Source organism: Gouania willdenowi, chromosome 4 (genome assembly GCF_900634775.1).
Source record: "Gouania willdenowi chromosome 4, fGouWil2.1, whole genome shotgun sequence".
Taxonomy (NCBI): Eukaryota; Metazoa; Chordata; class Actinopteri; order Blenniiformes; family Gobiesocidae; genus Gouania; species Gouania willdenowi.
This window is the reverse complement of record NC_041047.1, coordinates 34,670,043-34,697,062: the sequence shown is the minus strand read 5'-3', so window position 1 is coordinate 34,697,062 and position 27,020 is coordinate 34,670,043. Positions and strand designations below refer to the sequence as shown.

Here is a 27,020-nt window from a genome sequence, read left to right as displayed (position 1 = left end):
TGAGCACTACTAGATTAAAGTTTAAAATTTTATTTCATTAAAGTAGTAATATCATAAAATTACCACTTTAATCTAGAAATATTATTACTTTATTCTCATAAAGTTACAAATATGTCATGACTTTAATCTTGTCGTGGCCAGAGTTATTATTTTAATGTGGCCCTTAAACACTGAATGCTTTGGTTTCTTAACCTCAGAATAATTTCAAATGTCATTTTATGTTTAATTGAATTTGTTTGTTTTCCAACAGGTGTCGCTGTTTCTCAGTCTGAATTCTCATCATTACAAATAAAAGGTAATTATATATAAACAACCTAATATTTACCATAGATGAGCGGGAAACCACTTTAATCTAATCACACGTGTAATTTAAGGATTATTTTTCTATTTAATTTGAAAGTGTGTAATTTGAGCAGTAGTATAGTATCAGGTAAGCTCTGTGAATATATCATTCTAATGTATATTTGATAAGTGTGGGGCACAGTGTTGAATATTTGATGATGTAAGGTGTGACTGTTCCTTTGGTCGTCATGGTTAAATATTAATAAGTCTTGTGTTAAACCTCAGATTTGGATCATGGCCCAAGTACAGGATGAGTTTGACAAAGCTGGTAAGCAACCTGGGGTGCAGGTGTGGAGGATTGAAGATATGGGGAAATTGGTACCAATACCCGTTGAGGAATATGGGAATTTCTACACGGGTGATACCTACATAGTGCTGCACACCATGGAGAGAAATCACCACATCTACCTGTGGAAAGGTAGAATATTTCAATATTTCACTTGTCCTCATTGTGAGTGTAAAACACATTCGTTCACAGGTGCAGAAACGTCCCAGGATGAGAGCGGAGCTGGTGTCATTTTAACAATTCAGATGGATGATTATCTGCAGCGTCCTGCGGTGCAGGTCATGGTGTGTCAGGGTCATGAACCCAGCAGCTTCGTCAGCCTCTTCAGGCAGGGGCCGCATGGCAAGAATGGAATCAAGTTCCTGGTAAATATAATATACCAAATATAGCATGCATTCATATTTGAGAAGTTAGAGTAAATCACAGAGTGTGGAAGAACTTTTATTCTCAGGTTTGTGTGTTTTCAACAGTCTGTGATTTACGTGTGGCTGAGAAGTGTTAAACACATTTACAAATGTACTTTTTTAAATTTACATTATTTTTATATAATTACAAAATGACCCTCTGAAATGTGCAAAATCTAAATATCTCAATAAAAACTGGTGATGAAACGCTGAATTTTGAAAAAAAAAAAAAAAACCACAATTATTTTAGTCATAATTGAAATCAAGATTATTGGTCAACCAAAAAGTAATTTCTTTGTACAAAAAAAGTAAAATAAATTCTTTATACATAAATAAAATCTTTCAAACACTAAAATCAAGTTTGTTCACGTTTGTATAAAACCAAACACTTGTTACATGTGACGTGTCTATGTTCTAGATCTACAGAATATAACTTTCCTCTTGTTTATTAGTGTTTCAGACCATTAGCAAGAACTCTACTCGTGTTAGCCTGTAAGCTAGCTTTAGCTTTGAGAGGGGTGGGGCGGAGGGGAGGAGCTTGCATGTGCATGGATTAAACAACTCAAAGTTAGTATTAATAACTTGTGTCAAGCTTTATTATTTGTAGATGTTTGAAATAGTGGATTTGTTTTATTTAAGGAATAAAACATGTAAAAAAAAAATATATATATGTTTGTTTTAAATACATATTTTTTTTTGATTGTTGTTGTCGGGGCAAAAATTGTTAGTTATGTTTATTAACATATTTACTCATAGACCTTATTCTTTTTAAGGCTTTAAGTTGAGACTTTTCATTTCTGCTGTCTCATGTTTTCTGCTCTCTTCTCGAGGTCAGCTTCCCAAAACACATCTTATCCCTCAGACACAGAGGCATCACACACTCACATGCCTACACACACTCACATAGTCACACATACACATCCATTCATACACACAAACACCATACACGCACACAACTCCAACACTCACGACAATCAGGAGATACCAGAGAACTGGTTGTTTTGACCTAAAGAAGAAACTGTCTCTTTTCACCCTCTTCTTTCACCTCCTCTGTCCTCTTTATCTCCTGGGGGGAGGAGTGAGGGGGACTGAGGGGGAATATACGTGATGAGTTAGAACTGTGGGCCACTCGATCATCGGACGTCCGCCCGGGGCGGTCACTAATTTTGTCCATCTTTGTACTCGTTTTATAATAAACCTTTTTCATAAAATCATCAATGCCTCGCCTGGACTCCATCATTCAACCAGATAAATAAATCATGTCTCCAAATGAGGTCAACCGCAAATTTGCCGTGACATTGTTTTTGTAATTGTTGGGTGTAATAATCGTTATTAAATTTCAAATACACGTCACAAGACGTGACGTACCTGGTCACATGACCACTTCTCTAAACATGACGTTATACGTGTGGACATTAGAGTAAACACAGATATTTATTATTATTAGACTTATTAATAATTAGTGATTATTAGACATGAAGAGAGTTCTAAGGAGGTTTGGAGCGTCCATCTTCCTGTAGAGAAGTGTCACAGGATCAGATTTCAGAGGTTTTAACCTTTGACAGAAACACGTTTAAAACACAAACTTACTTTGTCGACATTTAAAAATATTGCTTTTTTTTTGCCAAAATGTGTAATGTAAACCCAGCTACTGTTTCCATATTTGTTCATTTGTTTTGACCTTTTGTAAAAGTTTTGCAGTCATTTGTTAATGTGTTGTGTACGGAAAGGGGGGGGGATTATTTTCAAAATAAAATACTTCATATTTAAGGTGGATGGTAAATTGACAGAGGTTACCCTGAACAGGAAAACACTGACCTGATCAATATTCAGTCTCAGGGGAATAAAACCTGTTGGTTGATTTTACACAAAATGAAGACTTCTCCTTCAGCAGATTCACATCCTGCTCCGCTGCGTGACTGCAGCGTAATTTGCTGTCCTTCATCACCCACCTCTGTATATATGATTCAACCAGAGATAAATGCAATATTTATATGTAAAATACAATTTTAAAAGTGCTTGGATCAGACAGACGTGGTATCAACGTAAAGGTTATTATGTATGTAAATGTGTTTTATTATGTATGTAAATGTGTGTAAATTTGTTATGGTATTTGTAAATGTGTTTTGGGGTTAGGGTTAGACACAAGTTGTCATTTTGACTAAAAAGCTACTAAATGATGTAAAAAGTTACTAAATAATCTATAAATCTGTTAAATTATGTAAAAATCAGGCTGAATGTTTCACTTCAATAGAAAACAATGGATGTTTACAGGCAGTGGGGCCGTGTGACATCATCAATCACATGATTTAAAGATGGAGGAACACAGGTTGTAAAACTGTAACGTAGTCCTGTTTTCACAAGGTAATAAAATGAATAATAATGTGTTTTATTAGACAGTTCTACTATAATATTTTAGACCAAACCTGTAAAAAGAGTGGAGCGTTCCTTTAAATAAATGTAACAACTGAGAATGGTGACATAATTGAAATCATTTTGTTACAGAAAGGTGGGAAAGAGTCTGCTTTTAACGATGTGGAGACCAACTTGGTGGATGTGCAACGGCTGCTGCATGTGAAAGGACGTCGTTCCATCAGAGCCACTGAGAGGGAATTTTCCTGGTTATCGTTCAACACAGGAGACAGCTTCATCATCGACCTGGGAGAGGTGACGTCATCACTGGAAACACTGGTTGTTGCAGAACTCCATCAATGTATTTCTCCTCTTTTGTTCTTCATGTGAAATGACAGAAAATATACGTGTGGAGCGGCAGTGAAAGCAACGCCTTTGAGCGTATGAAATGCACTATGATCGCCAAAGACATCCGTGACAGTGAGCGAGCGGGGCGTGGCAGTGTGGAAAACATCCTGGAGGGAGAAGAGCCAGAAGTCGTCATTGAAGTAACTAAGTTTGGGTTTGTTTTGACTTTTCTTGATTTTGTTTCAGTTCAGAATAATTTGAACTTGTTTTATTGTAGCTGCTTGGACCAAAGCCTGACCTTCCACCAGGAACCAGTGATAAAGCTGCTGACAAAAGGAAGGTGTCTCTCTACGAGGTAAAACAAAAGATAAAAGATTCTGAATTGATCAGTTTTTAGGTATTTTTTAGTTTGTCCATAATGAGCAGACAATGACCACAGAGGAATCATCATTCACAAGGGTTCTCACCAGGAACGTAAGCATAGGTACAAATACTTTGTTACTGTACATAAAGCTAGGGGAGGTAATTTTCTCCAGATACACTTTTTAAGTTTTTGGTTGAAGTTGTCTTTATGTCCTGACAGAAATTAAGATCTTATGTTCTCTGAAAAAGGAATGAAGAAAATCATCTGTAGCAGCTGTAAACCTGTAATAACATTGACCAATAGAAAAAGACTGTTTGTTTTTTTAACCAATCACGTTTCTCTGCTCGTTCTCAACCCCTCACATAAATGAGTTCACACTGAAAGTGTTTTAGTCACGTTTATTCACATATACAGTGTAATGATAATGTTTACTTTCTGCTGAATGAGACAACGTAGTTTCTACACAATACAGGAGATGAGCTGAGGTCTGCTATTGGAGCACGGCGCTCGTGCATGTGAGTGAGGGGCGTGGCTTTAAAGGGAGCACTACATTAAAATTTTAGTTTTTGTCATGTTGAAGGAGAAAACATGAGGAAGCGAACAATAATATTGTCAATGCCATCGACCAATCAGCGTTCAGTTGCAATCGCGTGGAAGCCTTCTGAGTTTTTAATTGGTTTATAATGCAAGCTTTACTATGGCAACTGTTGTGATTGACAGCTGTGTTGGTATAAACAGAGAACCACAAACTGGTGTTAATTCTGTTGTTCTCCAAAGACCGTATCTTTATTTTCTCACGCTGTGAACCCTTCGTTCTTTAGTTATTAAAACTATAACAAATAAACAGTGTGGTTATTTTATTTTACTGACTTTAAACCAAAACAGTGATATTTGGATATTAAAGGTAAACTATGACGAGTTCACAGAGTCAGACTTCCAGCATCAATAACTCATTAATGAAATATCATCGATACATAAACTACACCTGTTTACCATCAGTGTGAGGTGGACGACATACAGTAACAGCAGAAATAACAATAATCTGTGTGTTACAGACACACAAATACTTCATATTCACTAGTGTCTGCTGATCAAACTACAACACAAAAATGTTCTTTAAATCATTTTATCAAATTTTTATTAGTAAAAAAAATCAATGACTTCATAATTATGTACAGTAGACTAATGACACTGTCCAACCAACAGAAAGGTCCTACATACTGTAATTATAGTTATTGATTTTTAATAAGAAGAAATCATTAAAAATATAAAAATTCATATTTTTGCAATGATAAGCAGAAGCGCTCTGACTGTTGGACAGTTTCATCAGTCTACTGTACAAAAGAATTAGGTTATTGATTTTTCTCACTAATAAAAATCCATTAAAATGATTTAAAAAGTTTCTTCTCAAACTAAGTGCTGTAGTTTGATCAGCAGGAGACAAGTGAAGGTTATAGTGATTAGTGACGGTGTTACATATTTTATTGTTTGTTTTTGTTGTTATTTACAGCACATTGACACACATGTTGTTTCTACTGCTATAAATACAGTGTGTGATAAAATGATCTTGTATCATGTTGTCCACCTCACACTGATGGTAAACAGGTGTAGTTTATGTGTCCATGATGTTAAAGAGTTATTGATGCTGAAACTCCCGTCTGTGGTCCCTCTGTGTGGTGATCTGAAAACATGAAGCTCTTTCCTAGTTTCCCTATATATATATATATATATATATATATATATATATATATATAAGGAATAAGGAATAACCAAAGAATGAAGGGTACACAGTGTCCCCTCCCCAACTCATTCATTTAATATTTTTATATATATATATTTATATTTTATATTGGAGGTGGTTATGGGTTACAAAGAGGATGCAGCACACAGGCAGTATCAGGACAGCCAAGTGGCTGCAGGGGTCCTCGGGTGAAGGCGTGGCCATCCCAGCAGATCTCCTGTAGTAAATAGACGGTGTGTCTGTATGTGTTTCTGATTTATTCAGATTAAAAAGAGTTAAAACAACTCGTGAAAGTGTGAAATGATTATTACCACATGGTTCACATTAATAAAGTACAGAAAAGACCCCTACAGTGGTTAGGACACAGAGTAGGAGTGACCTAACAGCCACATTATCAACATTTATGTCAGCATTAGAATAATGATTTATCTGAACATTAATACACGGAAAAAAAGTTTTTTTCTTTTTTTTTATTTCTGTGGTTTTGATGTTTTGTCAGTTTTTAGTCATTGTGTTCTTCTTGTAATTTTGTGTTATTTTCTGTCCTTTTCTGCATTTATGTTGTGCGTTTTTGAGGTCACTGTGTATTTTAGTCGTTTCTGTATTTTCCTGTCATTTTGTACCTTTTTTTTTTTTTTACAGTTTTTGTGTCTTTAGAGCTATTCTGTAATGTGTTGTTTAAGTGGATGTTGTGTTGTCTTTGTCATTTTGTGTTTTATCAGTTATTTTGTGTATTTTTGGAATTTCTGAGTGTTTGTGTACTATGTGTAATTTGCTGTCGATTTGTGTGTTTTGGGATTTATTTTGTGTATTATGTTGGGCTTTATATTTCTTCCAACGTCTTGTATTACAATTTTTGGGGAATTGTTTTGGCGGCTACACAAAATTAGACTGGGTTGCCTATGTTTGGCGTCGAAGATCAAAATCACTGTGTAGGGGATTAAAATCAACAATGCTGGTGAGGACCCTGATACCTCTCTAATCAGTATTCTGGACAAGACTTGTAACACATTTGATGTAAATGTTATTTGATAACTGCAGATATTTTAATGATCCTTTTATTAGATTAAGGACGAATCCGGTGAAATGGAAATAGAGTTGGTGGCAGACAAAAGCCCTTTCGATCAAGACTCACTTGCCCAAGACAATTGTTTCATCTTGGACAGTGGTTCTGACATACACGTCTGGATCGGTACTTGATACTAAATCTTTTTATCTCATTTATTTGTCTTTTCTTTGTAAATCCTGAATGACTTCATTTCCAATCTCACATCTCTTCAACTGCAGGGAAGGAAGCGGACACTGAGGAGCGCGTAGCAGCGATCAAAAGAGCACAGCAGTTTGTGAGCCAGAAGAATTGCAGCAAGGAGACTTCGGTAAGGTCATGTGATCAGTTTATGATCCAACTTTTGTCCGTCCTGACATGCTGATGTTTTCATGAAGGTGTTTCTTTATGTTTTTGTGCCATGAACAGATTTATGTACAAAAAGGAGGAAGTGAGGATGCTACTTTTAAACAGTTCTTCCCTGATTGGTTGGACAAAGATGAGACCACAGATCCAACCAAGCCTGTCAACAGGGGGCGCATCGCCCAGGTGGAGCAGATTCCTTTTGACGCTGAAGCGCTCCATGACAACAAAAAAATGGCTGCCCAGCATGGGATGGTGGATGATGGATCTGGAGAAGTTACGGTACAGATTTAAACACTGGGATCTCCTCTGGGTGCGATTGTGTGTGTTTAACAGCGGTGATCCTGTGCAGATCTGGCGTGTGGAAGGTGATGATAAAAAGCTTGTGGATCCATCCACCTATGGACAGTTCTTTGGAGGCGACTGTTACTTGGTACTGTACACGTACACTGATGATGGGAGAAAGAAGCACATCATCTATACTTGGTTGGTGAAACATTTTCCTCTAAAGCTGAATTCTGACCATCTCACTCACTACCCCCTACTTTGGTTCAGGCAGGGCCTAAACTGCAGCCAAGATGAGTTGGCGGCCTCGGCCATTCTCACCGTCTACCTGGACGATTCCATGAATGGAGCTCCTACACAGGTGAGAAACTACCTGGCACTAGGACAATGATTCTATCTTCTGCTGCTCATCTGTGGTCGGGTCATAGGGGCAGCATTCTTAGCAGGGAGGCCCAGGCTTTCCTCTCCCTACCCACTTCTTCCAGCTCCTCTCGGGGGATTCCGATGCATTCCCAGACCAGCAGAGAGACACATGGAGCATTTCCACTGCCGGTATCAGCTCTACTCTCCTTTTTCCCGTTTCTCCTTCATGGTACCAGGGCTGCTTTTTTAGTACCTCCTTTGTTGAGGTTCCATAAAAAGCAGCCCTGGTCTGAAAATGTGACGTAGGCTCAAAGCAGACACTGATTGGTTCAGAGAATCATCCCAGCGTAGTCATCAACTCACACACACAGAGGAAGCATTTGGCCACCATTGATTTCTCTTGGCGATCTTGTGAAGATGGCAGCAAAAAAGTGCAATCCGTAGAGTCTGGTAGTTTCACGTGTCAGGTTTCTGCTCAATGGAAACGTGCCAATCGTTTCTGCAGCGTGTCCTGGGTCTTTCTCAGGGTCTCTATCCTGAACACCTCACCAGGGAGGCATACAGGGGGCATACTTAGGTGCCCGAGCCATCTCATCTGGCTCTTCTCAATCCGGAGGAGCAGCGGCTCTACTCTGAGCTCCTCCTGATGACTGAGCTTCTCACCCCATCTCTAAGGCAGAGCTCAGACACCCTACGGAGGAAACGCTTGTACCCACCGTCTTGTTCTTTGGGTCACGACCCAAAGTTCATGACATACAGTCGGTGAGGGTAGGAACGTAGATCCGCCAATAAATCCAGAGCTGTCCCTCTTTACCAAGACTGATCAGTGTAGATGGTGCACCAATCCACCTGTAGGTCTCTCACTCTCCTTCCCTCACTCATGAACAACAACTGGGTGCAGGATCTCATCCCCAACCCAGAGAAGACACTCCATCATTTTCTGGTCTAGAACCATAGATTGAGATCTGGAGGTGCTGCTTATTTTCAAAATAAAATACTCTATGTTCTAGCTGGATTGTAATTTTAATGTCTGTAACTTCTAAGGTGCCCTACATACCCTACATGACTTAGCCATGTAGGGTATGTGATGTCCAGAGAAAAGATGCTGGGGCTTAAGAGGTTCAATAGAAGGACCACCTCGGTCTGTCAGTCCAGAGGCCCCGCCCTCGATGTCCACATGATGCTGCAGAGTCATGTCAACCATGACGGTTGCAGGCTCACAGGTTGTCGTCTCTGCAGGTTCGAGTCCCACAAGGCAAAGAGCCAGCTCATCTGGTCAGCTTATTTAAGGACAGGACGCTGGTCATCCATCTTGGTGGAACAAGTCGCGATCAAGCTGAGGACTCACCGGCTGGAAGTACTCGACTCTTCCACATCCGCCAAAGCTCCACCAAAGTTGGAAGAGCTGTTGAGGTGCTACTGCTTTACTCCACTCAGCATATTATCTGACGCTGGTGTGAAATGGGCCACTTTACAAGTGTGTGTGTGTGTGTGTGTGCGTGTGTGTGTGTCAGGTGGAGCCCACTGCCACGTGTCTGAACACCAATGACGTGTTTGTGCTGAAAACCCCTGAGTCCCTGTTCCTGTGGAAGGGGAAAGGATCCAACGAGGAGGAGCTGGAGGCTGCTGAGTATGTGGCCAACATGTTGGGTGGAAGTCTCACTGACGTGGAGGAGAACCAGGAACCAGGTGAGCTTCAGTACTGGTGCTGCTCATAGAAGACGCCAGTGGACAATAGTGTACTTTCTCTTTGCCGACTACTGTAGATGAGTTCTGGGAAGCACTGGGTGGGAAAAAGCCATACCAGACCTCTAGAGCCCTGAGGAACATCGTCATACCTCCACGACTTTTTGGATGTTCAAACAAGACCGGCAGACTGATTGTAAGTACTTTAGGTAGCCTCACTTTTAATGCTTTAAACTCTATGCTAGTTTAGAGCATAACTCTATGCTAGTTTAGAGCATAACTGTATGCTAGTTTAGAGCATAACTCTATGCTAGTTTAGAGCATAACTCTATGCTAGTTTAGAGCATAACTCTATGCTAGTTTAGAGCATAACTCTATGCTAGTTTAGAGCATAACTCTATGCTAGTTTAGAGCATAACTGTATGCTAGTTTAGAGCATAACTGTATGCTAGTTTAGAGCATAACTCTATGCTAGTTTAGAGCATAACTGTATGCTAGTTTAGAGCATAACTGTATGCTAGTTTAGAGCATAACTGTATGCTAGTTTAGAGCATAACTCTATGCTAGTTTAGCGCATAACTGTAGGCTAGTTTAGAGCATAACTCTATGCTAGTTTAGAGCATAACTCTATGCTAGTTTAGAGCATAACTCTATGCTAGTTTAGAGCATAACTCTATGCTAGTTTAGAGCATAACTCTATGCTAGTTTAGAGCATAACTCTATGCTAGTTTAGAGCATAACTCTATGCTAGTTTAGAGCATAACTCTATGCTAGTTTAGAGCATAACTCTATGCTAGTTTAGAGCATAACTCTATGCTAGTTTAGAGCATAACTCTATGCTAGTTTAGAGCATAACTCTATGCTAGTTTAGAGCATAACTCTATGCTAGTTTAGAGCATAACTCTATGCTAGTTTAGAGCATAACTGTATGCTAGTTTAGAGCATAACTCTATGCTAGTTTAGAGCATAACTCTATGCTAGTTTAGAGCATAACTCTATGCTAGTTTAGAGCATAACTCTATGCTAGTTTAGCGCATAACTGTAGGCTAGTTTAGAGCATAACTGTATGCTAGTTTAGAGCATAACTGTATGCTAGTTTAGAGCATAACTGTATGCTAGTTTAGAGCATAACTCTATGCTAGTTTAGAGCATAACTCTATGCTAGTTTAGAGCATAACTCTATGCTAGTTTAGAGCATAACTCTATGCTAGTTTAGAGCATAACTCTATGCTAGTTTAGAGCATAACTCTATGCTAGTTTAGAGCATAACTCTATGCTAGTTTAGAGCATAACTCTATGCGAGTTTAGAGCATAATTCTATGCGAGTTTAGAGCATAATTCTATGCGAGTTTAGAGCATAACTATGCGAGTTTAGAGCATAACTCTATGCGAGTTTAGAGCATAACTCTATGCTAGTTTAGAGCATAACTCTATGCGAGTTTAGAGCATAACTCTATGCTAGTTTAGAGCATAACTGTATGCTAGTTTAGAGCATAACTGTATGCTAGTTTAGAGCATAACTGTATGCTAGTTTAGAGCATAACTGTATGCTAGTTTAGAGCATAACTGTATGCTAGTTTAGAGCATAACTGTATGCGAGTTTAGAGCATAACTGTATGCGAGTTTAGAGCATAACTGTATGCGAGTTTAGAGCATAACTGTATGCTAGTTTAGAGCATAACTGTATGCGAGTTTAGAGCATAACGCTATGCGAGTTTAGAGCATAACTGTATGCGAGTTTAGAGCATAACGCTATGCGAGTTTAGAGCATAACTCTATGCTAGTTTAGAGCATAACTGTATGCTAGTTTAGAGCATAACTGTATGCGAGTTTAGAGCATAACGCTATGCGAGTTTAGAGCATAACTGTATGCTAGTTTAGAGCATAACGCTATGCGAGTTTAGAGCATAACGCTATGCGAGTTTAGAGCATAACTGTATGCGAGTTTAGAGCATAACTGTATGCGAGTTTAGAGCATAACTGTATGCGAGTTTAGAGCATTACTGTATGCGAGTTTAGAGCATAACGCTATGCGAGTTTAGAGCATAACTGTATGCTAGTTTAGAGCATAACTGTATGCTAGTTTAGAGCATAACTGTATGCTAGTTTAGAGCATAACGCTATGCTAGTTTAGAGCATAACGCTATGCTAGTTTAGAGCATAACGCTATGCTAGTTTAGAGCAGGGGTTCTCAGTCTTGGGATTAGGACCCTATTCAGAGTTGCCAGTTGTCTTCAAGAAACTAAGATTATTTTTTGAACAATTTGAGCATATTTTTGCTAGTTTTTATCCTTTTTCTGAAACTCCACCAAACTCACCATATTTTAACGGTTAATGTCAGTTATTATAGTCATCTTTAAGATGACTGTAATAATAATAATTAACGTTCCTGGATAACAGTGGATATTATTCAGATGAATAAATAAATGTGGTTATCACAGATTCATAGAACAATAGACCATCATTTTACTGACTTTATGGATGGACCCCAAAAATCTCTCCTTTATTCCCCCTTATAGATGGTCCTGTCTCCACATGACTGTTCTTCAATGTTCATGTCTGTGTTCAACCACCTTCAGCTACAGTGGGGGTCCCCACTCTCTGAGACCTTTATTTTGGAGGGTCCCCGCTCTCTGAGACCTTTATTTTGGGGGTTGGGGGGTAAAAAAGATTGAGAACCACTGCTTTAGAGCAGGATATGATAGCAGGTCTAAAACTAAATATTTGCCTAATCTCAGGACCAACCTGATGTTCTCTGATGTTCTTGGTTGTCAGGTCTAGTCTTTTATTGCTTTAGTTGAGAAATGCTGTTACTAGAAATGTGCTGTTCCTTCTCCAGGCCGAGGAGGTGGCGGAAGTATTCCAGCAGTTGGATCTGGCTCCTGATGATGTCATGCTTTTGGATACCTGGGATCAGGTAAATCACATCACCTGTGTTTCCATTGACTTTGATTGATGTGGTTATTTTATTTTTCCCCTCAGCTGTTTCTGTGGATTGGGAAAAATGCCAATAAGACTGAGAGAGAAGGGGCACAGGAGATTGGTAAGAATTCTTCTATTTCTTACACATGTGACCAGTGGTGGACTGGTCATCCGGTATATGGGGCATCGTCCACTACGTCTTTTATTCATGATTATTTAGACATGACCCATCTGACGGCTTATGTGGGGCGGTACAAGGTTCTACATTTTGTAAATTCTCTCCAATTTGGTCGAACAGCCACTCATCACAGCGTGGAGGATCAAAATCACAGCGCTGGTAAAAACCCTCACGTTTAGTCAGGGCATCAAACTCATTTAGTTCGGGGGCCAAATATGGAGAAGTTTGATCTCTAGTGTTCCACAGATTTAATGCAGGGAAACAAGTCATTTCAACATTATTGTGCCATAGTTTACACTTCTACGTATACATAAAATACAAAATATGTAAGAAACCAAACTATCAGATCAATCAGTGACAGATATCAGGCCCAACTGGATTTGTGACCAATTTCTATTAAATTAAGGGAAAAATTATGTCGTCATTTGAGAAAAATTGAAGGATTTTTGTAAGAATTGAGTTTTTTTCCCAACAGTTTAACATAAAAAATGACTGCAATCATGTGGTATATTAAGCACCGGGAAAACTGTGAGCATCAGCAAATATTGTAGATTTTTATTTATACAATGATTCATGATTTCTCTGTTTTTATTTTTACTTTCTCCTGCGGGACAAATTGCATGCTAAATGGACCACATTTGGCCCCCGGGTCTTGAGTTTGACACATTTGCGTTAAGGGGTTAAAACGCTTTATTACCCTAACTGTCATGGGCATGTGTGGGTGCAGACCCAAATGCAGGGACGGAGGCGGAGCTCAGGTGCATCATACCCGTATTTATTGTTCTCATAGGCATGGTCATTCCAGGGAGACAGAGGTAATCAGAAAAACACAAAAAGCAAAACCAAGAACCATAGTCACAGCAAAAGTAATGTCCCAGCACTGAAGTGAACCCAAGCCTCCACATTTATACTCATGTCAGCAGGTCCAAGATCTCCTGCCTGCCCTCCAAAATAAAACCCCATCGTGACACTAACAGCCTACATGTGAAATACTTTTAGTTCTATAAATGCTACTGCGTAGGTTTCTGTTCCAGATGCTAATGTTTTGATTCTACTCAGCTGCAGATTACCTGAGTTCAGACCCCGCGGGCCGTAAGGACATCCCCATCACCATCGTGAAGCAGGGGGAGGAGCCTCTGACCTTCACCGGCTGGTTCCAGGCCTGGAACCCGGATGCGTGGGACAACACATTCCTGGACAACATCCAACGCCAGCTACAAAGTTAGATAGGGTGGAAAAACTAAAACCTCAAGTAGTGGTGTAATGGGGAGGTAAATCACTAGCTTTAGGGGCGGGGCTGAGCTTAAGGAGGTGGGGCGGGACTTGGCTGAGCTTTACAATGCAAAGGAGCAATTATTAACAGGAAATTAGCCTCTTTTGTTCCCTGTCCTGCTGTAGTAGCCTAGCATAGCATTAGCCTGTGGTTTTCTGCACTGTTTTCATTGCACTGAAGAATTTGGATAGTTTTTTATCTCTAAAATAAAGCATTTGACCAAATATTGATGGCTTTCTATTTTTATTTTAGGCTAGAGTCTTATATTTATCATCAATGTGTATTTTTGATGCTAAATATTAAAAAGCATCAAATATATCAATAGATGTATGTATATAATTGTTGTACGTTGTGTGTATTAATCATTCATTCATTATTCTGCAAAGAAGTGTTTATTTAACCACTACAGCTATATGCCTGTCCTGATGTGTCACGCCTATTAAACTGCCATTATTATAAAAAATGATAGGAAAAATGTTACACAAGAAAAGTTATGACCATCTGGTGCTAATACTTCTATTTTCATAAAAAAGGGATACTGTGTTTTGCTAAAACGCCTTGTGCAACCTTTTACACTGTTGTACTCCCGTTGAACCATGACATCTGCATATATGCATAACCTTTTGTACTCTTGTATGCCATGACATCTGAGTGAACTTGAAGCATCTGTTACACCAGTAAGGCATTGAAAAAAAAAAAATGAACTTGTATTCTCTTTTCCTATTCGCTAAGGCGGTCAGGGCATGAATTATGACACACTATCACGCCACGCTTCTTGCTATATATATCTCACTGATTTTTAAGAACGGGAGCTTTTTAGAGGGAGAGCTTTTTAGAGACGGACATTCTAGTTGTTCGGCAGGCCCCTGTCCGTTCTTGTCGGCTGTCAGTTCAGGACTTTGATACTTTGAAACTTGTGATTGACTTTTGATTTTCTTTTTGTTTAATTTTTGTGAAACCTTTAATAAAATATATTAACTATTAAGAAGCCTTCTTGAGTAAATTAACCGCCTGCAATCATCCACCTGAGACAGCGCCCGGGTTTTGAAAAAGATACACTCCTAGACCTCTGGTAAGTGAAAGCCCCCTCGGTTCCTTTCCTCACAGAGAAGGGAAAGGGGGGGGGCTAGCTCATACTGTTGTAAAAAAGAATTGTTTCCAGCTTTGACCTACACTCGGTGGGTCTTAATATCAATCCCACAAAATAGCGAGACGACTCTTAGACTTCCTATAAGAGGAGGTACAATTAGTCTTATCTTTTATTAGAAAACAATAATAAAGGATAGGCAGCCAGCCTCGGTGACAAGGTAGAGGGGGAATTCTTGTATTAAGAACGGCAGTTTTAGATCCCCTACCGTTATAAAGTCCCGCGGGCTAACGACATGGCGCCCATACGTGGAGCTCGACTAAGTTAACCTATTAGTCCGGGAAAAATAAAACGAGTACCGAGTCTAATTAGAAAACCTACGGAGTGTCCCTAAATAAAGGAGTAGAGAGAGAGTCTCATTTCCCTACCATACTGCTTGGTAGGAGGAGGGTGAATCGATTGACTTTCACCCTATGAGGAATAAAGGATAACTCAGTACGAAAGTAGTGGAAAAATCTCCAGCTCTTTAGTAATTGTTACTCTGGCAGGACTGATCACCCTGGACAGCAGAGTGTGCAAAGAAAAAGAGTGAGAGATTAGAAGTGTGAGGTCTAACACTTTGAACACGAAATCAGAAAGGTTTCCTTTATTAAAAGAATCAGGTTGAGGTAAGCCTATTCAAACACGCGTGGAATCAGAGGGGAAAAAGGCTATTGAAGCCCTCTTCTCAAGGAGATACCTCAGTCTCCGCTTACGGGAATACTTTGACACGAACGTAAGATAAAGCAATGGCGGAGGGAGTTACCTCCCCATTTTTTTCTCCTGTTCGAAGAGTTTCGACAGGAGGATTGTCAACAGGCTCCACCGGTACTAGGGTACTTAGCAGAGAGATTGAAACTGTGAGATTCAATGACGTGATTACAACAGTAAGAGCAAACCTAGGAGACACATTGGTGGCAGAAATATCAGGGCCAAAATGTACTATTCTAAACCCGAGAAATCCCAGTGGGGAAGACGGTGGCGGAGTAGCAAGATGGGTAGCCACACGATGGCCCATCTCAGTCAATAAGGATATAAACAGGAGAGATATTAAGACAGGAAAGTATTCCAGAAAAACGGCAAACGAAGTAAGGATAGAAAAAGAGGAAATTAAAAATGATGGGGTAATAGCGATAGTTAATGGGTATTACTCTCGTTTTTATGATAAAGATCCAAAATTAAGTTGGGACGAATTAGGAGAAACATTGGAAGCTGTCTTCGAAGCGGTAGAAACAAAAACAGTGGTAACCACTACGTGGGGAGACGGATTGTTCGGATATCCCGACAATATGGCCAGGATAATGATATATGAAGCTATGAGGAATTGGTTAAGCAAAGGTGCAGGACGTCGAATTATATGGGTCCTACAAACCAGAGAAAAATTTCAAGAAGCAAACACCCTCCTGTCTCTGCATCATACAAAAATAGCAAAAATACCTGAGGAGGACCTCGGCTACAAAATAGAAGGATTAAAGGTGTTGTCAAAGACGCGGCCAAGGTCAAAATCAGCAGAGAGGGGCGCAAGGCCTGATACAATAGGAAGAGACGGAGGCAAGGGTCAAATAAAAACAGCAAAGCCACCTCCATATGAAGAACCACAAGCGGGAGCATCGCCGTACAGTACAATAATTACACAAATAATGCCTCTTACTCCCTCAGCCCCTTATTTCACAGACGAGGGCATAATAGATGCACTAATAGAAGAGGGAGACGGAGGTCTAAGTAGTAAATACTTAGTAACTACTGAGGATGAGGGAGGCAGCTCCGGGAGTGAAGAGGAGGATGATGAAGGGCTTGTGCCTTTCAGGGAGGATAATGCACAACAGATGTGGTTAGAGAGGAGAGCTGCAGAAGCCTATCGTCAGTGTAAAGATAAGACAAGGCCAAACAATAATGAGAGCAGAGAAAGAGAAGCTCTCCTAGAGAGTAAATTAGAGCAATTAAAATTAAGATGTGAAACGGCAGAGGAAGAGCAAAGGAATGCTGATAAGGAAAGGAGGAAAAAAGAGAAAGTGGATCAGGAACGACATCTCCAGGATTTGCAGAAATTAGAAGCTGAAAAGGATATTCAAATAAGGGAAGGAGAAATAGTAAATAGATCAGCTGAGGAAAAGAGAAGGCTTGATTCAGAATTACAAAAACAATCTTTCCAGGAACAAGTAGATCAGTACAGACAGGAGCTAAGCTATACGGAGAAAAAATTGAGACATTATGGTCAGATAGTAAAAATGCAGGAAGAAGAGGCAGAAAAATGCTCGCTGTCATATCTACAGGGAAAGATGACAATAACAGAAGTAAAAAGTGATAATGCCACAATGTTCTCTGAGTCAAAGTTCCAGAAACTGTTGTATGATCTTCAAATAGAATACGTTCTTGCGATCACATACCAATCCAATACAAACGGTGTTGCGGAACGAGCTGTTAGATCAGCGAAAGAAGCAATAGCCGCGATAGGGAAAGACTGGTGGAGCCATGACAATTTATTTTACATCAACCAAATATTAAGCCAGCCTAAACATCAAAAACAGTTACCAGATTGACCCAGAATTATCCTGTGTTACAGGCAAAAGACAGGTGGATAAAAAACGGAAAAGAATTCCGGGTAATCGACCGACAGGAAGGTAACGTAATATACATTACGGATGGAGGAAAAATATCACCCCCAGCAAGTCCGAGTTAAAAGGCGGTTTAAGGAATAATGATGTAAAAGGGATTGATAGGCAGGACACAATTCCAACAGGGCCTCCGAACTTATGACTTCAAAAAACTGAGGTGGAAGAAGCGGTTCTCCCCACTTGGGAGGTTCCATATCACCCTTCGGAGGCTGATGAGTTTTACCAGGTCTTACTGGACCGAGCCCACCTGACCATGGGATTGGTGATGCTCTCTGCTCCGTGGATGAGATAATAACGGTACGTGTGCTGTTTCCAGGACATTTTCCTGGTTCTCTTCCCACGGAGAGGGAGTATCAACCGGGAAAGTGTTGTCTGTGTATGGAAGGAGTGTTCTGTCTCAGATGGATGAGAAAGATGGCAGGGATAGAGTTGGCTGGGGCCTGCCGAATTTCTAAAACTAAACGGAGGTTTGCTAAAGATAAAGTAGAACTCACAAACATAGGTGAAAAGCTAGGAGAAATGATGATGGCATCACGGGAGTAGATGAAAAACCAAGGGAGACTTGGGTGGATGCTCCTGTGAATGCACATAATAATAAGGAAAAGGAAGGATCGAGGAGAAAGCTTGTCTTTAGTGAAGAAAGAGATGTAAAAAGACCACAGGAAAACGAATCTGATAATGAATAGCGTCAAAAAAAAAAAAAAATATAGAGAGATAAAAATAGAAATGGAAAGATGTGAATAATATAAGGAAATAATTGTGGTACTATTCTCGTTACAGAGAGAGAAGTCATCCCATCGGAAGAATGGAACGGCTCCACCTAATTTGGAATAAAAGACATTATGATAAGGAGGCTAGAAAGGTATTATGGGAAAGAGATTATATCAAGGATATCAAAGAAAACAGACTTAAACCTTACGCCATAGCCGAAAAGAATAGGAAAAGAAAGGAATGGAGGCGGAGATGGGATGAAAAATCAAAAATAGGGATAATCAGTAAGGCCGTTGTAATCTTTCTGATATTGACACTCCTCGGCCTATTAACGGCAATTGGAGTCAGGACATGGATGGAACTAGGGAGGACAGGTTCCATTAAACGAGTGGTTAAAGAGAAACTGGTTAGGTGTAAATCATGTAATGTATATACACCCAGGGCAGAGGTAGAGATCCCCATCCCTTTTGGCACTGGGAGAAAGATGGTCTTTGATCAAGAGAGATACATAAGAGGAGGGATCCAATTCCTAGCTCTCACCCGAGGCTTGGTGGGAAGATGTGACAGGGAATTTTTTCTCCCTGAAATTACGGATCATAAATTAAAACAAGGGCATAATGAGGGAGATGAGAATAGGCGGCTTAGCTGCATTGAATATGACCAACACCCGAGGTCAAATCGGCCTGACAAATGCCTAAAGGAATTAATGTGGAAAAAGCTGGTGCTAAGAAACAACACAGCTTTAATGGAAAATCTTATGGATAAAGGGGAGGAAATATGCAGGAAAATAAGACTTATAAAGTTAGAAATGGTTAAAAGGGGCCTGAGTGACTATAAAGGAGAAATAGGCTATGCAATAGAGGGATGTATTTCTCTGTTCCCGCACCCACGGGGTGTAAGGTCAAAGGAGGAGCAAACACTGTCTCCAACGGGATTAGTGAGTATAAACATTACAAAGCCACAAAGTAAAATTTCACCTGAGTCACCTATAAGGAAGATAAACACAACAACTCCCCCGACGGCTGCATTAGACAGTACAAATGGTAATATAACAAATAAAGGAAGTAAGAAGTGTGTAAAGAAAATGGAAACAATGAAACTTAACGGATGCAAGATAACCTTTGAGGCTTATCAGGGGCCATGCTGTGAGGAAATGATAATGAGGATAATGGAACAACTCTCAAGAGTGGCCTATAAAAACATGTGTGAGGCAGTAAGTGGGGACATGAAAATATACACGTGGGAAGATTATGAGGAGATTTATGGCAATACTAATAAAGAAGGATTTGTTGTGAGAAAGAGTCGTATTAGTGAAAAGGAGGGATATTTGATCCTGTCAGGGATAGAAAGGAGGAATACTTCAATAGAATGCAGGTATCAAGCTTATAGCCAGATAATAAGGAAAAAATGGGAAATAACTAAAGAGAAGTTCGGTATGTATAAAACATGCCAAAAAATAGACGAACACTCCGTGTGGAATGTTCCATCTCATGATGAGATCACAGAAGAACAGTATAGCATTGTAAAATATCCGTATGCGATTAATGAAGAGGTTTTTGGTAATTTTAAAATAGAATCTTTAGAAAATAAGGCTCTGGTTTATGACATTAGGACTATGCCATTGGTGACCCCGGGGTTTGCAATACAAAAAGACAAGGAGAGCTCAAAGAAAATTAGATGGAAACGTGGTATTGGAAAATATAGGGGACAAAAATGTAGCGTGGACGCCGTAAAATGGTATGTCAACATTTTCCAGAAATGGAAAGATGTGACAAGTAATTGGACTAGGAATTTCACATATGGTAATGGGACGCAGTGTAAATCAATAAAGTTACAGGAGACTATTTTGGACAAAATAATGATGCAGGAATTTTGGGATAAAGAATTAAATGGGAACCAATATCGTACAAGGAATGATAGTCTGTCACGGATTCAAGGGAGGAAATATTGGATTACACAGGGAAACGATGACAGAAATCCTTTAAGACATTGCGTTTTCTATTACAACCAAATTCCGGTGAGAAGATTGACCAATGGCGATAAGTCAGTTGAGTTGGGACTTTATAAGGAGGAGGAAGTCAAACAATGTTTTTACCTTAATGCCTATAATACAACGCCAATGTGGGCATCCAGTGTGGCACCTGACACCCATGTGATACCAACGTTATACCCACATATCAATACTGCCGAAGGATTAGGAATATGCAATAGAAGTAGTGAAGACTGTTTTACTGCTAATTCCGCGCTTAGAGGAGTCTATTGGAAGTGGCTATTGTTTGTATTACCTTCAGAAAAGCATAACGCAGGGGAAAATCCTGCTCGTCACAAAAGACATACAAAAGGTCCTGAGATGATGAAATTTCTTCAGAAATTTCCTAAGGTTCAACAAAGAATCATGTGGTATGAGACGGATGAGCATCAGGAAAATGATCTGTTATGCCAGAGTAGATATGCAAAAAATGGAAGGAATCTTAATCCCACCGACAAAGGGGGTAGCTGTTTTAGGCAAATTGTTGGGATAACGGTACCTATGATGACACAAAATAAATACAAAAAATGGGTAGAAATTAACCAAACAGCATGGTGGGTAAAGGCAAGGAGATGTATGTCTCTCACACTTGGGGTTGATTTGACGCAGGCTACGAATGCATATAAATTAATACTGGAAGTGGTCTTCAGCAACACCAGCAGAAAGGTAGCTGAAGAACCGTTTAGAAGTGATTTATGGGAAGAGGCGATGTGGAACTGCAGCGGACACCTACCTATAAATCTCACAGAACTAAGAAAGGAAGCAAAGATGAGGCCCTCTGCATTCTTTGAAGCCTGGGAATGGAGTCAATTAGCAGGTTTATTACTGGGACAGAATGAAGGCTGGAATAGTTTTGATTCGGCTGTAATGGGAGTCTTAGTGATTCCGCACCTGATAGCAATCCCTAGGGAGGATGGGTCGGTGTTACATAAATTTTTGGCTTATCCATTGCCTCCCGAAGACCATGACGGTTTGGAATTTTTTAATGAGAGGAACACCTTTGATTGGAAAGGAAAAATAGAAGTTAAGAAGGATTTGGGGAGTTTCTCTGATGAGATCAGGGTAGAAAATATGACAGAATGGGGAGAAGCAAGGAAGGAGTTTTTGCCAGAAGAGATGCGCATATTAATAGAGGACATGCATATACGTTGGCAGATGCAGTTCTTTTATTCGTACCTGACAAAAACTACTTTTGGAAAGAGACAAGAGTGGATGGATGTGATGAAAATGTATAAGGCATACAAAGCATTTTTACAAAGAATAGAATATGAGAATACAGAGAGTACAGGTGAAATCTGGATTAAACCTTGGGCAGAAAAATTAGCTGCAAAAAAATATACATTAACAAATGAAGATAGGAAAATCCGCCATCTACTCCCAGACTTTTTGCACACAATTAAAAAGCATCACAAACACCAGGGTGAATGGAATTGGCAAGACTTCATACAGTCACCGTTCCCCTATCAAATGACTTTCCTCTATACCACCGAGAGATCATTATTCCTCACGGCACCCATAAATGATTGGAACGGCGAAAAGGATAATGAGACAATATTTAAGAAATGGTTGCCACTAACTCCTGATGCTCAATGGCATCAGCTTCGCTGGTCTCACGAAGATGAATCATGGAATCTGACGATTACAGAGGCGGCAGGTGCGAGAATAATTGGAAAGAAACCAGTAATAAAGAATGGTGAGACTTATGTAGAAAATATATGGAATACAGCTGAAGTTGAATGGCAACCTTGTAGGATGAGAGGAGGCGAATGGGAGTGTCTTAAAGATGAAACTCTAATACAGGAACTAAAGAAAACTGTAAATTCCACATATGCCTTTGCATCACACGATATGCTGACAGAGAACAGAAGAGGGATGTGTGTGATTCCCGGAAAGCATGTGAGGGTACCTCACTGGCCATCCCATGTGGCGTCTGTCGGATGGTTACAGGGAATAGACATAGGAGGATTGATGTATGATAGATTGAGGTTTGTTAGAAATGTGCTTTGTGATGGAAACAAATTAAAAAATAGGGAGAAAACTGTTCCAATTTTTCAGGAATGGAAAAATGATAATACAAAAATGAAACTAAAAGAAGATAGCCCATGGTATATCCCAACTGATACTGTGAGGAATTGTGCAGTGACAGAAATCGATAACTCAAGAATTGTACTGGAGGCCTCGGATGATGTTTTTAACTGTGAAGCAATAGGGAAGCATAGTTATAGAGAAAAGAGTATGGAAAAAAGGGGGACAGGCCTGCCAGGTTGGAGGATGTTTGGGGCTATGATGATCGGGGTCGCCGTACAGGGAGTAAAAAAGGGAGTGGTTGAAACTGCTCAAAATGTTTGGTGGTGGACCAAAGAAATAATGTGGTACCTTAAATGGATAATGCTAGCTATTGGGGGTATAATATTTTTGGCAGTAGTAGGAAAAATATTAGCAATTTTAAATTGCTGCAGAAAAATGTGCAACTGGGCATTTAGTAGAGCAGATAGAAGACACGAAACATTAGTGACTCAGTCTGCCAGGAAGTTGGACAAAGAAATACAAAAGAAGAAGAAAAGGCATCGTTTTAGGAAGAAAGGAGAGGCCCTTTAACCAGGGGCCTCCTGCTCAGCAAAGGCGTAAAAAACATCATAAGATTGGGCGTTGACAGGGCGTTCCCCGCCCACGGGGGGGGAATAGAGGGCTCCTCTCAAGAGATATATACTGCCCATGAGGCGCCTTTCGTTACTCTTGCACAAGGAAACGACCTGCAGGAGAACTGATAAGCAGCTAACAGGCGACTGACAGAGACCTGACCAGATAAAAGGAGAATAGAAATGGCTGAAGCAACACCCAATTTCTACCATCCGGTAAATATAACAACAACTCTCACATCCACACCTATGCCTTGCAGCACGGCACTAAATAAACCTTTAGAGGGTACACTGGTTTTCAGCTGTTTAATACAACTGATATTGTGCTATGCTAATACAACAAAAATATTAAGAAACAACACAAATACGAATATGGATTGGGAATTTTGTAGTAAGGAATGGGAAAAGTGTGAGAAAAATCGACTGACAACAACTGAGGCACTAACTGCCTACTGCCACCACTATGTCCCTTCGGATGATACACTTGTGTTCCGCTGTTTAATACAACTGATGTTGTGTCATGACAGTGAAATTCAAAATAACACAGAAAGAATAATAGACTGGCAACTTTGTGCAAAGCAATTGGAAAATTGTGAGGCAATGACACTGGCACTTAACGAAAACCCAGCTGTCAGCCATGAGAATATAATTCTAAAAATTAACGCAGACTTCTTTCTGCTGGCCATAATAGCATGTCTATTGATTTTGATAGCGAGGAGAAACAACTTAATTGAATGGATAAAAGTTTTAACCTCATCAATTATGATAATTGTGGTGGGTATTCTCAGAAGATTCCTGCTGAGAATCACACCTTTACATACCTCCTTAGTAATTTTTTACATTTTATTTGGTGGCCTCCCTACCCGCAATTGGCAGGATGAATTCTGGATTGCGACCACAGTTATATACATCCTAGATATAATTTTAACTATAGTTAGGATAAAGACAACAAGAGTTAACCACTTTCGTTTTATAGGCGCAGGTATATATTCAATTTGTTTTCTATTAATATTAATAGCTATGTACAAAAAGGGATCGGCCCTCAGCAAAAAAATGACAAAAAATTTAGCAATAACATGGGGGTTTTTTATCTTCTCAGGAATCATCATGATAACTATGGGACAACCTACACAAGTTTTGGCCATAGCCTTTGTGGGGTTCGTCATAGGAATAAATCACCATAAAAGATTGATAGTACGGGATAGAAATGTTATTGACAGGGGAGGAATCCCCTTGCATAATATTTAATTTCATGCTAATGTTTGAATTCTCCTCCCCCATCATAGGACGGAAAATTGGTGCCCCGCGACATGACACTTCTACCAGAAAAAGCAGAATGGTACACCAAACAAATAAGGATTGCGGATGCAGAGCACGAGAGATCCCCAAGGGATTATGCTCCTGTGGGCGTCAGTAAAATGAGAGAAATTAATGACGATGCCTGGTTTTGGATGTCTTTCAGGCTTAACAAGTATAGATCTGATGGGAGAAATGGAGAGTTGCGCAAAGTGATTTGGGATACCTCAGGAATAAGGGGACAAGATGGATATTTAAATGACACGCCATACCCTTTCCGTAGGTGCGTGGGACTAAATCTCCCTACACCAGCATGGATTAGAATTAATGGGGCCCAAAGAGAAAATAAGAATATAAAGACTACAATGATCATGTCCAAAGGTTTATTGATCCAAAACGAAAACAGAGAGTACAGATCTGCCTGTTTGGAATTAGATGTTGACGGTGATCCCTTTATTTCAGAAGACAAACCCCTGCATTGGCACCCAGGGGTTCTACCGTGTGACGTGATGATACCAAATGGGGCCACAATGGCAGAGGCTTTTGAAACTGATACAACTGGCTTTTTGCCCTTGTATGAGTTGCATCCTCGAATGGGAATAGAGTTGTGGGAAGTGTTAATCAACCCACAGGATGGGGGGTGCCCATTTTGGCTTTTCGGGCAGAGGTTATTTTTAATGACACCAGAACCTTCAGTGAGATGGAACGATAGGGAAATGGCCGCTAGGCACCCCGATTACAAAAAGCAATCGGAAAGGATAAGCTGGGGTTTACGAGGCAGCACACGCTGGTGCCACACGGGGAGGAGGTGGTCTGCTTCTATGACATGTGACAGGGTCAGAATGGAAAGCGACCCCCTGAACTCGCGGGATCTTAGATCCACTGATTGCGGGGGTCCTGATTTAACGTACTGGGGGGATGCTTGGGTGCCCCGCAATAAAAAAGTCTATGAGACACCCTTGACCCTGGGGAATTACCCCTATCCGGACAGGGATACTCCTTATTTCTTCAGTGAAATTACTGAGGGAAGGATGAGTTACCTGAACCCCCATCTTTACCTAATGACGAGAGCAGAAGCAAGGAAAGTTAATTTTACTGCACTCAGACAGGTGAGGGAGTTAGGCGATGGAATGGAGACAATTAACATCGGGAGTGACTACATCTCGTTTTACCAGAAACGTTACCAAAAACAAAACAGAAAAAACAACATCCTTGAAAAAAACAGATGTGGGGATATGTCCAAAATTCCTGCCGTGGCTCGGTTCCTGGCATTAGGGTGGAGCATGAGTGATGATAAAGACATAGAAGAGAAACTTAGCATTGAGGACGGGGAGGGAAGTGATTCTTCTTCAGGAGATGAAAAAGCTGGAGTTGGTTCCCCCGCTAAAAGACGAGGAGAGGATGGAGATGATATGGGTCCGGAGTGGAAAAAGGAGAGAATGACTCTGACTGAGGCCCTGTCTGTGTCACCTCCTCGTGCTGTCTCACAGTCTCCTGCGTGTATGGAGATGGAATGGGAGAGAGATGACAACACAGGAGAGATCTTCTTTGCCGAAAGGGTGGCCAGAATATCCCCCTTCCCCACTGTGATGAAAGTCGAGTCTGCTGAAGAAGTGGCTGACTGCTTTCCCCCGCTGGAAAATGAATCGGATGATGATGGGGCGGAGCTGTTGGGTGCAGAGACATTCGTGGGTGAAAGGGGGGGGGGAGGCCCCCAATGAAGGCATAGAGACAGTGACACCTGCCCCGACTGATGACAGTCTGGAAAGACTGGAGCGGGCGTTCTCGGTTCTCAGCGTCATACTGGAAGACGTCAGGGGTGTCGTTATGTCGGTTGTGAAGGAGGGTCTCACCCCGCCACAAGGGGCCTCGGATGCCAGCAGGCTCTGAGAAGTAATTCCGTAAGGGGTTGACACCCTAGACGGGGGTGGCTACTCTGGAAACACCCGGCGGGCGACAGCTCTGACCGATGCCGGTCATATATGCTCATGATGATTAATAAGGAGGATGTTGTACGTTGTGTGTATTAATCATTCATTCATTATTCTGCAAAGAAGTGTTTATTTAACCACTACAGCTATATGCCTGTCCTGATGTGTCACGCCTATTAAACTGCCATTATTATAAAAAATGATAGGAAAAATGTTACACAAGAAAAGTTATGACCATCTGGTGCTAATACTTCTATTTTCATAAAAAAGGGATACTGTGTTTTGCTAAAACGCCTTGTGCAACCTTTTACACTGTTGTACTCCCGTTGAACCATGACATCTGCATATATGCATAACCTTTTGTACTCTTGTATGCCATGACATCTGAGTGAACTTGAAGCATCTGTTACACCAGTAAGGCATTGAAAAAAAAAAAATGAACTTGTATTCTCTTTTCCTATTCGCTAAGGCGGTCAGGGCATGAATTATGACACACTATCACGCCACGCTTCTTGCTATATATATCTCACTGATTTTTAAGAACGGGAGCTTTTAGAGGGAGAGCTTTTTAGAGACGGACATTCTAGTTGTTCGGCAGGCCCCTGTCCGTTCTTGTCGGCTGTCAGTTCAGGACTTTGATACTTTGAAACTTGTGATTGACTTTTGATTTTCTTTTTGTTTAATTTTTGTGAAACCTTTAATAAAATATATTAACTATTAA

General features: G+C 40.3%; 3 protein-coding genes across 4 annotated transcripts in view; all 3 read left to right on the top strand.

Moving 5' to 3' along the window:
- Nucleotides 1-14,937, top strand: part of scinla (scinderin like a) — a 16,062-nt gene extending 1,125 nt beyond the window's left edge. For both annotated transcript variants that reach the window (XM_028443455.1, XM_028443454.1), the window contains 17 exons: nucleotides 251-295; nucleotides 568-760; nucleotides 821-993; nucleotides 3,538-3,699; nucleotides 3,783-3,932; nucleotides 4,010-4,087; nucleotides 6,903-7,029; nucleotides 7,125-7,213; nucleotides 7,312-7,527; nucleotides 7,598-7,731; nucleotides 7,801-7,891; nucleotides 9,133-9,306; nucleotides 9,408-9,582; nucleotides 9,660-9,775; nucleotides 12,419-12,496; nucleotides 12,562-12,622; nucleotides 13,739-14,937. In XM_028443455.1, the coding sequence (XP_028299256.1) occupies nucleotides 577-760; nucleotides 821-993; nucleotides 3,538-3,699; nucleotides 3,783-3,932; nucleotides 4,010-4,087; nucleotides 6,903-7,029; nucleotides 7,125-7,213; nucleotides 7,312-7,527; nucleotides 7,598-7,731; nucleotides 7,801-7,891; nucleotides 9,133-9,306; nucleotides 9,408-9,582; nucleotides 9,660-9,775; nucleotides 12,419-12,496; nucleotides 12,562-12,622; nucleotides 13,739-13,905 (2,175 nt within the window). In that variant the 5' untranslated portion in view covers nucleotides 251-295; nucleotides 568-576 and the 3' untranslated portion in view covers nucleotides 13,906-14,937. The remainder of the gene's footprint in view (nucleotides 1-250; nucleotides 296-567; nucleotides 761-820; nucleotides 994-3,537; nucleotides 3,700-3,782; nucleotides 3,933-4,009; nucleotides 4,088-6,902; nucleotides 7,030-7,124; nucleotides 7,214-7,311; nucleotides 7,528-7,597; nucleotides 7,732-7,800; nucleotides 7,892-9,132; nucleotides 9,307-9,407; nucleotides 9,583-9,659; nucleotides 9,776-12,418; nucleotides 12,497-12,561; nucleotides 12,623-13,738) is intronic.
- LOC114462214 (uncharacterized) lies at nucleotides 14,912-23,201 on the top strand. The gene is made up of 3 exons (XM_028444910.1): nucleotides 14,912-15,024; nucleotides 18,474-22,418; nucleotides 23,090-23,201. The coding sequence occupies exons 2-3, from the start codon at nucleotides 18,499-18,501 to the stop codon at nucleotides 23,199-23,201; spliced, it is 4,032 nt and encodes a 1,343-aa protein (XP_028300711.1). The 5' UTR covers nucleotides 14,912-15,024; nucleotides 18,474-18,498.
- On the top strand, nucleotides 22,713-27,020 carry LOC114461417 (uncharacterized). The gene is made up of 2 exons (XM_028443456.1): nucleotides 22,713-23,288; nucleotides 24,359-27,020. Exons 1-2 carry the CDS (start codon nucleotides 23,256-23,258, stop codon nucleotides 26,087-26,089), a joined length of 1,764 nt encoding a protein of 587 aa, XP_028299257.1. The 5' UTR covers nucleotides 22,713-23,255; the 3' UTR covers nucleotides 26,090-27,020.